Below are 10,416 nucleotides of genomic sequence, written 5' to 3'. Positions count from 1 at the left end.
ATGGGACATGATATATGAGGATAATATGCAAAAAAATGAGCTATAAAAATGCGTAAAAAATGGAGCCATTGGTAGTCATAGCTAGGAGGTCCATTGATCTGTTGTGTTTAATTATTTCTAGTGTTTTTTACTGGCATGACAAATTATGAATATATTGATTTTTTCTCTGAAAAAGGAAAGAGAAAAAAGTTACAAATTAGATATTTTGGAATTTTTTTTAAAGAAAATACTATACATCAGGGAGTATATTATACCTTTCTGATCATTTTCTCACCGTACGTGCGCAAGAATAGTTGTGAACTCGTCATCACCAATCAAAATATACACCCATGAAATAAAAATATACTAGTACAACAGTGAGGAAAGAAAGCGTATCATTCTCATTTCTGACAGTATATATAAAATAAAAAGTGCTCAATTTTAACCGAACGCGGAATAAAATCCCTATCGCGCTGGGGCGCGCATACTCTTTGCTTCTGCCCTTCCCTCCTCCTCCGCCTCCGACAAGTTCCCCACCTTCATCGCCGTCGACCCGCTCTAATGGAGGCGGAGCAGCAGAAGCCGCAGCGCCCGCGGCGCAAGGCGCAGAAGCGCAGGATTGACGACGAGGCCGCCGCCTCGGCCGCCGCCGCCGCCGCCGCCGTCTTGTCGCCGCTCGGCAGCGCCGATGCCGACGACGACAACGAGGACGACGAGGGCTCCGTCGGCCCCGAGATCTGCTGCCGCCAGTCCCAGGTGGCGGTCGCCCGCGAGGTCCGCACGCAGGTCGACGCCCTCCACCACTGCTTCTCCTGGCGCCACGCCGACCGCGCCACCGCTAAGCGCGCCACCAGCGTCCTCGCGGAGCTCGCGAAAAACGGTAATCCCCCAACCCTACGCCCACCGTGCCGATCCGTACTCTTCCCCACCCGTCCAGGCGCCGTTACTGAGGCGGATCTGCTTGCTGCTTTTGCCGCAGAGGAGATGGTGAACGTAATCGTAGAGGGCGGCGCCGTGCCGGCGTTGGTGTGCCACCTGAAGGTGCCCCATATGGCGGCGGCGGTGGAGGAGGAGCAGCAGCCGCGGCCGTTCGAGCACGAGGTCGAGAAGGGGGCTGCCTTCGCTCTCGGGCTCCTAGCTGTAAAGGTTAATTCGATTAGTTTTCCTCTTTGCACTTTAGCTGAGATTTTGCTTACATTCCATTGCAATTGCTTGAATTGTTCTTATAATCCCAATTTTCTGGGCCGTGGCCGGCTCATACATGAAACATCCCATTTCGTAGCAAAATGCAAGAGAGAGAAAAATACCATTCTCTTCCCTTCCCCTAATCTCTTGTTTATCTGTAAATGTAACTTCATACGCCTTCATAAGAATCTAGGTATACTTGGGTTCAAGCAGAATAGGTTTCAACCTTGCCTAGTTCTCTTTAGGCAATCCATAAATATTATTGTTAACTTTTCTTCAACATGACTACTTCATTGTTATGATTTTAGCTATGTTACTGTCAGAATTTAGTCATTTATTACTTTTTGTGTTGGTTTACCAGCCTGAACATCAACAACTTATAGTTGATGCTGGTGCCCTACCCCTGCTGGTGAGTCTCCTAAGAAGGCATAAAAATGCTACAAATTCGAGGGCAGTTAACAGCCTTATCAGAAGAGCAGCTGATGCAATTACCAACCTTGCTCATGAGAATAGCAACATCAAAACTTGTATCAGGTTTTGTTCTATCCACTGCCCACTAGCCAATGCTGCGTTTCCATGAAAGTTTTCTGTGCTTGCTGATGGTTTTGTTCCACTGCAGAATTGAAGGCGGAATCCCACCTCTCGTTGAATTGCTAGAATCACAGGATATTAAGGTGCAGAGGGCAGCTGCAGGGGCCTTGAGGACTTTGGCGTTTAAAAATGATGAAAACAAAACCCTGGTAAGAATATAAGAAAGTTTAAATTATTGAAACCAACATTAATGTTAGATTTTAACATCAGACTTTCATCCACATTCACCCATGTATATTATTTCCTCACTTCTAGATGTTAAATCTTCCCCTTAACTCCTTAATGCAGATCGTTGATTGCAATGCATTGCCAACATTAATCTTAATGCTGCGGTCAGAGGATGCTGCAATTCACTATGAAGCAGTAAGATACTGAATATTCATATATGTTCATCAAATACACTTCTTTGGTTGAACCCCTCTCCATTTTTAGTGCGGCACTTGTCATGTACTCCCTCCGTCCGAAAATACTTGTCGGAGGAATGGATGCATCTAGACATATTTTAGTTCTAGATACATTCGTTTTTATGCATTTCTGCGACAAGTATTTCCGGACGGAGGGAGTATCTATTACAGGAAAACATTGTTCTGGTTTTGAACCTTGCCATTTCTCTTGTTTTTCTACAATCATGAATAACAGTTATCCTAAGGCCTCATGGAATGTAAACTTCAAAATGTATTGTCTTGATTGGCTTAATGGTGAACCGTAGTACTATATATTGCTTGGGAAACTTCCAGGTGAAAGTTTTTGTTCAAGTTGCAATGTAACTTGGGTTAGTTGGCACAAGTGGCACTTACCTTAACTTATCATTATACTCCATTTACATTACGAGCAATGCAATTATGGTGCACTATATTGATATTGATGTGCATTAGAACCCAATTCCTTAAGTGTATTGAACTGTTGTCTCTTATTATTATTAAATATTAAATAAAGGATAGAGTAATTCCTTTGTCTAGAGATTCTAGTGCTGCAATAAGGGTTCATATTGTCATTATGTTAATAAAAAGTGGTTCAGTGGCATGTTAGCAAATCGGTCGATTACGAAAACTAGACTTTCTGTCTCTTGGACTTCTTATTCTTTTGCTTAGGTTCAGCCGAGGTAGTGGACAAACAGTGGGGAAGAAATATGGCGAGAAATTTCTTGTGATTGTGAGCAAGTAGAATTGCTTGACTTCAACAAACAAATGGAAGTTCTATCTATCAATATCTATGGTCTTGACCGTCATGGTTAACCTCCTTCCATATTACTCCCTACCCCCAGGGAAGTTGAATCCCCGCTGCCTCCTTGAAAGAGAGATGCCCTGAACCACTAGACGATAGCAGTGAAAAATTGAGTGTACGCCTAGGCACGCTCAAGTGATGAGCGGAGGCCTACCGCTTTGCTTTTGTGGTAAGTGGTGAAACAAAGCGCTCGGACGCCTAGGGTTAGACAAAGGAGGGCAGGGGTGAGAGAAACAGAGGAGAGCAAGACGACCTTGCGCCAGGGTTAGACAAAGGAGGGCAGGGGTGAGAGAAACAGAGAGCAAGACGACCTTGCGCTGCAAGGTGTGGGGCTTTATTCCTCGGTCTCACCACCCATCTTCTTCCCCGACCTAGCGCCGCTGGATCTTGAGCTCCCCGCCCCCAACCTTGCCACCAGTCCTCCCCCCTCTTCCCCAATCTCAAGCTCCTCCTTGTCTAGGCTGGAGCCTGGTGATTTCTCTCCAACCTCACCGCTGCCAGCTTGCTTCCCTTCCCTGAGCTCGAGCTCCTCCTCGTCTCTTCTTCCCCAACATGCTTGCGATTTTAGGCTTAATACATGACTTACAGAAAGCTTAATATATGTCCTGCAGCTTTATATGTTTGGTGCACACAACTTACTTTTTGGAGTGTTACAAAAGAAAAGCTATTCCACATCAGCCAATTAGAAATTTGGAGCATTAACACCTTTAACTTACCAATGGAGTTACTAATCCTGTGGAATTTATACAAAGAAAATGATCTGACTATTTGCTTCTATCAGTTACATATAGATTTATACTTTTGCCAAATGCAAAGGCTGTCCTCATAAGGTTCTCAGCATACAACATATATCGTGACAATTTTGCATGAAATCACCCTAGTTTTATACTTTTGCCACATGCAAAGGCTGTCCTCATAAACCAGCCATATGTATGATATTGTTTTTGCTGTGCATGCCAGTAAGTACTAAATACACTCTCTTGGCGTGGCAGGTTGGTGTCATTGGAAATTTGGTCCATTCATCCCCAAATATCAAGAAAGAGGTTCTTAATGCGGGGGCCTTGCAACCTGTAATTGGGCTATTAAGGTATGATGATCATCATATGCAGCTTATGATAATTGTTTTAATTGTATCTGTTAATAATTAAATGCATATAACTTACTGTATTTATTTGTTGAGTTCTGCTAGAGTACTGCTGGAAATTCAAATTCTATGTACTTTACTTTTAGCGTACATGAGCAATACACACTCGATTACTGATTACACCATTGTGCATGTGTTCCTGGATGCAGATTAATTTTGTTGCTTTAAGGTCAAAACAATATGTGATTGTAATGATATAATCTTATGAGATCTTCAAGTGTAAGCTTGCGTGTAGCAAATTATCTTCTAACCCAGATTCCATATCCATATCCATATTGTAACACGAGAAGCGGTTTTATTGTAGTCCCAATCTTAGTATATGAAGGCATGGTATTACCCTGAGTCTGCTCTCTAGCTTAAAGAACCTGTGTTTCATCTTTTCTTTTGCAGTTCCTGCTGTACGGAAAGCCAAAGAGAAGCTGCTTTGTTGCTAGGGCAGTTTGCTTCGGCCGACTCTGAGTGCAAGGTGCTTAAGGATGCTTCATTTGTTGTTAGCTCCATATTTATTTTTATGATGAGTGATGAAGTGGAAGAGTAAAAAATAAAATGAAGTACTTTTTTCCTATATACTCCCTCCGTTCCTAAATATAAGTCTTTTTAGAGATTCCAATATAGACTACATACGGAGCAAAATGAGTGAATCTACACTCCAAACCACGTCTATATGCATCCGTATGTAGTCCATATTGAAATCTCTAAAAAGACTTATATTTTGGAACGGAGGGAGTAATACTCGTGCTACATATCATTGATTGATTATGTCTACCTACTTACTTAATATGTTGTTTCGTACGATAAAGAGTTAGCCATGGTGAATCAAAAGAGTACAAAATTGTTTTTTGAGCTATCCTCTCTAAATATGCATGTATGGGGTTTGGCAGGTCCATATTGTGCAACGGGGGGCAGTCCGACCACTAATTGACATGCTACAGTCAGCTGATTTCCAACTCAGGGAGATGTCAGCCTTTGCCCTTGGGAGGCTTGCACAGGTTATATTTCTCTCTATACTCCCCTTGCACACAACAATATCAATCTGATTGCTTATGTTTGTCAGCGGGTTGTACTGCATGTATTTTAGGGAGGTATTGTAGCAGTGAAAGAGAAACAACAATGACAATCCTTACTCCCCTTCATAAAATCACCTGACATAGTGACAGAGCACTTTCTCAATTTTGTTGCTTCCCTTTTTCTCTATGTTGATTTTACATCGGGATGCGGTGCCCCCTCTTAGAAGGATTGACATGAGAGTGACCACAGGTTATGTTTAATGTACCATCAATAATTGAAGCCATGCAGCTCATTCTCTTTATATGTGTTAAATATCCAGACTAACTGTTGAGCATCTGCCTCTCAAATGATGTCTGTTTAGATTTGTACCTTTTGTTTGTGTATGCTTCTTCACTGTATCCATTGTCCTGCGACAAGTAATCGTAACCCAGCATAGTTTAGCACATCTCTTGAACATGCGCATTTCTGAATAGTCCTGAAGGAAAAGACACCATTTTCTCCCTGGCAGATTCTTCGGAGTGAAATGCCTGTTTGACATGCATGATGAAGTCACCCCGTTCAAATACAATCACTATCAGAATTGATGAAATTGCACAAGAGATAACTTCTCCGCCAGATTATTTGATTAGTTTCGTTCAAATACAACCAGATCAATTTAAACTGCAGCATCGCACACATGCAGATTGATATACAGTTTTACAGATTCTTGTACATAAATTGAAATACAGTTTTACAAATTAACTAACATCTTTGATTTACATAAGCCAAAGGCTGAAACATAAGCCCATTGTCATATGGTGTATCATGTTGGATATATTATTTTTTGCCTACCAGGTGTCATCTGGACTCCATGCAGTACATTGCCACATTCTGTATTTGTTATTGAACAAGAGTTTAGATATTTTAGTGTCAGGCACATGCCAAGTTATTCCCTTTTCACTGTCTTTCTAAGCTGTAAACATTCCATTCATGGGATTCGAAAATAAAACAGTATTCTATTAGTTTTAGTGTGTTATCTCTTTGTTTGGAGTGGGCATGTTTTATTTATTTCTTTATCTTGATTAACCTGTATGGCTAATTTGACTTTTGTTTCACAGGATACACATAACCAAGCAGGTATTGCATACAATGGTGGCTTGTTACCTTTACTAAAGCTTCTCGACTCAAAAAATGGTTCTCTGCAACATAATGCTGCGTTTGCTCTTTATGGAGTTGCCGACAATGAGGTAATTTTTTGTTGTTCAAAATATTTGTTCTTGGAAGGGAACGGACTTGTAGTCATGTTCATTTCTGTTTTATGTAAGCTTCTTACTTTCATGTATCCATAATAACTTTCTTCTTGTAGGATTATGTCTCTGACTTCGTTAAAGTAGGAGGTGTCCAAAAGTTGCAGGATGGCGAATTTATTGTCCAGGTATGTCAACCATCATAGCATAGATTGATACTTTCTTAGTAAATTTATACCTGAGTTTGGTTAAGCACTTTTTTTCAGGCTACAAAGGACTGTGTAGCTAAGACATTGAAGAGGCTGGAGGAGAAGATAAATGGACGAGTAAGTTCTGCTCACTGTTTCTTTTTTCTTTTATTTGCCAAGCTGTGGTATCTACTCCAACTGACTCACGCGTGATCTTTAACAGGTATTAAAACACTTGGTTTATCTCATGAGAGTAGGAGAAAAGTCTGTGCAGAGGCGTGTTGCTCTGGCTCTTGCACACCTCTGTGCCCCTGAAGATCAGCGAACAATTTTTATTGATAATAATGGTATGAACAATTTGACATCTTAAGTGTTCCTTGTCCCATTTGTGTTCTGTTCTCCATGGATTAAATTCTGGCTTAATTCAGGTCTCGACTTGCTTCTTGATCTTCTGGTTTCGGGCAGCTCGAAACATCAACAGGATGGTTCGGTAGCACTATACAAATTAGCCAACAAAGCTGCAGCACTCTCTCCGATGGATGCTGCACCTCCATCTCCAACGCCACAGGTTATTAGAAACTAAAAAAAGGGTGATTTGTCTTTACTATGTAGTTATGCTATTGAAGTGAATAAGGTCTTCACAGTGCTTGGAAAAGAGAGTTGTCTAACAAAATTGTCGTAAAAAAATATAGTTCTAGGGATATATGCTAGTACTCCCTCCGTTCGGAATTACTTGTCTCGGATATGGATGTATCTACAACTAAAATACATCTAGATACATCCATTTCTGCGACAAGTAATTCCGAACGGAGGGAGTATTACTTTGGAGCTATTAGCAAGATCTGAATTAAATCAAGATCATATGTGCACAAACTTACTTAAAATGTTATTTCCTACAAATCGTGACATGTGCAACCTGTTGGACACAGATGTTCTGTCATGTAACTTTATACTGCTTAGCAGTCTGTTCTTAGTAGTTGGCAGGCTTTACCTTGCCCTATCCTGGATATTCTTAATGAGGTTTCCCCATAAATCAACTCTTAATACCGATGGATTGGTCCATCCATAATAAGTTACTATACTAAAGCAGGAAGGCTTTGGTTTTTCTGGTTTTTTTGAATTTTTTCCAAGCTTCTACTATTCATTTACATCCATGTCAGTGAATAGTAATAGTGAGCAGTATCATGCATAAACAGCACCCTGCATGAACAGTACCACCACTGAACAGTGCTCCGAATAATCTGATTTTCCCTTTTTTTTACTTTCAATGGATTAAAAATACGCACGTTGTAAACAAAAACTGGGACTTTTTTACACATTATTTCTCTCCTCCACCACCATCGCGTCCATATATATAGGGTTAAGATTTAGGATTTTTCTACACATCATTTCTCTCCACTGGCGTACCAACGCAGAGCCGTCTCAGTCGTCTCCTGATCCTTTCCGGTGATGGTGTTGCTGAGGCACAAAACAGTAGGTTGGAACAGTATATTTGCATAAATAATAATTCATGGGGAAAATAAGTTCTTGACCGATTACTGCCCATTTTTACACCACGACATCAGCAAACAGTTTACTAACACCTGAACAAAAACCAAAACATTATCTGAATAAACCCAGAATGCTAACCAGAACAATAACAAAATAAACCAAGACACCAACCCCGAATAACCTGGAACACAAAAACCAGTGAAACGGGACAACAGCTGAATAAACCAAAATTTTTAACCCACCCGAACCATAAACCGAAACAATAACCGAGTTGTAATCTAGAATAGTACACCTGAATAAACCGGAGCAACATACGAAAAAATATTAATAGGCCAGCCGGTTTTCTTAATTTGTTAAATAATTTAATGTTGGTTACGTGCCTACACTGATCATGGGGTAAAGATAGAATTCGTGTTCTCCTCTTCATTTTATTTTATCGCTTAATACATGTTGTTTTCTTGCTTATTTTGGTAAAATACAGACAGAAACGATCACGGGCGCGGCGTGCGCCGCGCTTCTTCGGCGCTAGTTCTTGCTATTGCTATTACTAAATGTACTTCTGACTGCAGGTTTATCTTGGGGAGCAATATGTGAACAGTTCGACACTTTCAGATGTCACCTTCTTGGTGGAAGGTTCGTGACGTTTCTGCACCCTGCCTTCACAGAAACTACTTTAGATAATTGCTTTTTTTCATTAGGATCATAATAATCACCTCCCTTGTGATCCACAGGAAAACGCTTTTATGCACACAGAATTGCTCTGCTTGCTTCTTCAGATGCATTCCGTGCAATGTTTGATGGTGGATACAGGGTTAGTCTCGACATTACATGCTATTCCTTTTTTGGTTGGAAGATGTGGATCTTGTTTGCTAGTTGAACAATTTCTGTTTACAGAAACTCACTATTTTCTCAACCAGGAAAAGGATGCAAGAGACATAGAAATTCCAAATATCAGGTGGGATGTGTTTGAACTCATGATGAGGTTAGTAAATCATTGATCATTCTTGTTCCTTGGCCATGTCCCATGGGTAAATCTGCATGTTAGTTCCTCACTCTGAGGGGACAAGGCCTGCAATTGAAGTTTGGAAACATCTTTGTTTTGTGCAGATTTATCTATACAGGGTCAGTCGAAGTAACCAATGAGCTTGCTCAAGATCTTCTTAGAGCTGCAGATCAGTATCTGTTAGAAGGCCTCAAACGCCTATGTGAATATACAATTGCGCAGGTGATTTCAGGAGCATTACCCCCAAGTTCTATGTTTGAACCGCTGCCAACTGGGTCTAATTGATTGTATTGAATATCTTGCAGGATGTTAATTTAGACAACGTCTCTGATATGTATGACTTATCCGAAGCCTTTCATGCCATGTCACTGAGACATACATGCGTCTTGTTTATTTTGGAGCAGTTTGATAAGATCTGCACCAGACCCGGGTGGGTATCTTAACCTAGGGCCACCACATTTGGTACATAATGTAACACGCTTCAAGCAACGAAAAATCCAAATCCATCTAACTGGTCATCTTGCAAATGCAGTTTCTCTCAGCTAATCCAGCGCGTCATCCCTGAGCTCCGCAACTTCTTCGCTAAGGCACTAAGGCCAGGCCACCGGAGTGCGCAACCATGAGCCCTGCCCACATTCGTTGATAACACCGCCGCCATCTGACAGATGCTGCTGGAAATCTTGTACAGCTGAAGTTTCTGGTTCTGGGCATTGGGTACTCACTCGGTGGTAAGGTTAACTATTCAATCTATTATGGTTTGCATGATGGCCAGGTCCTCAATCGACACCCAGCAAGAATGTAACATCTCCTATTCGATTGAACAATGGTGATCATGCTAAGGGAAGTGTATGGTTATAGAGAGACATGTGGTTTGCCTAGATGCAGTCAGACCGGCCTAGTCTGTGATAGGATTAGTTGGTTGGCCTTGACCGGATTTGTCGGGTCTCGCCGTAGTTACTGAGTTACTTAGGGTCACTTCCAGTTCGCAGTTCCGATTATGTCCGTGTATGTTGTTTGGAGATGTTAAGCTCGAGCGGTGTAATGCTGTAGCATCAATCTGTGTTCTCCATGTTAACAACCGTGCTGATGTTCAAGACTAGTGTTCAGAACTCGTGGGCTGTTTCATACCAAATTCCCATATATAGCCTTTGCTCAGGTTGTTTGTTTCGGCGTCTTCTTTAACTTCACATGGAGCAATAGAGGTATATATCCGAAAGTACCCTTCTACTCCCGAGCTCATTTGAGCTTGGGATGAACAGTAAATTCCCCAAAAAAGAAATAACATTGAAAAATGAACTTTTTGGTGCAAACTTACACAAATGTTTGTGGAAGATTTCAGCCCGAAACAACATTTGTGGAAGGTGTGGCAAGAATATA

The 10,416-nt window shown here is 41.3% G+C and overlaps 1 protein-coding gene across 1 annotated transcript; it reads left to right on the top strand.

The window, feature by feature from the left end:
* The first annotated feature begins 440 nt into the window (after window positions 1-440).
* On the top strand, window positions 441-10,194 carry LOC123054897 (ARM REPEAT PROTEIN INTERACTING WITH ABF2). Its single transcript, XM_044478777.1, has 19 exons — window positions 441-859; window positions 959-1,125; window positions 1,526-1,698; window positions 1,784-1,904; window positions 2,044-2,118; window positions 3,972-4,066; window positions 4,514-4,589; window positions 5,005-5,112; window positions 6,229-6,357; window positions 6,477-6,545; window positions 6,624-6,683; window positions 6,769-6,892; window positions 6,974-7,113; window positions 8,606-8,669; window positions 8,768-8,847; window positions 8,954-9,018; window positions 9,144-9,261; window positions 9,345-9,469; window positions 9,572-10,194. The coding sequence occupies exons 1-19, from the start codon at window positions 541-543 to the stop codon at window positions 9,660-9,662; spliced, it is 2,199 nt and encodes a 732-aa protein (XP_044334712.1). The 5' UTR covers window positions 441-540; the 3' UTR covers window positions 9,663-10,194.
* Window positions 10,195-10,416: the final 222 nt, after the last annotated feature.

The sequence above is a fragment of the Triticum aestivum genome, chromosome 1A (assembly GCF_018294505.1).
Source record: "Triticum aestivum cultivar Chinese Spring chromosome 1A, IWGSC CS RefSeq v2.1, whole genome shotgun sequence".
Taxonomy (NCBI): Eukaryota; Viridiplantae; Streptophyta; class Magnoliopsida; order Poales; family Poaceae; genus Triticum; species Triticum aestivum.
This window is presented reverse-complemented; position numbering and strand designations above follow the sequence as displayed.

Excerpts from the sequence above, each read along its gene's own strand:
- LOC123054897 (XM_044478777.1), top strand. The coding sequence starts at position 541 with ATGGAGGCGGAGCAGCAGAAGCCGCAGCGCCCGCGGCGCAAGGCGCAG. Across the intron at positions 2,119-3,971 it reads CTGCAATTCACTATGAAGCA|GTTGGTGTCATTGGAAATTT; the intron begins GTAAGATACTGA and ends TTGGCGTGGCAG. Across the intron at positions 9,019-9,143 it reads GTGTTTGAACTCATGATGAG|ATTTATCTATACAGGGTCAG; the intron begins GTTAGTAAATCA and ends TGTTTTGTGCAG.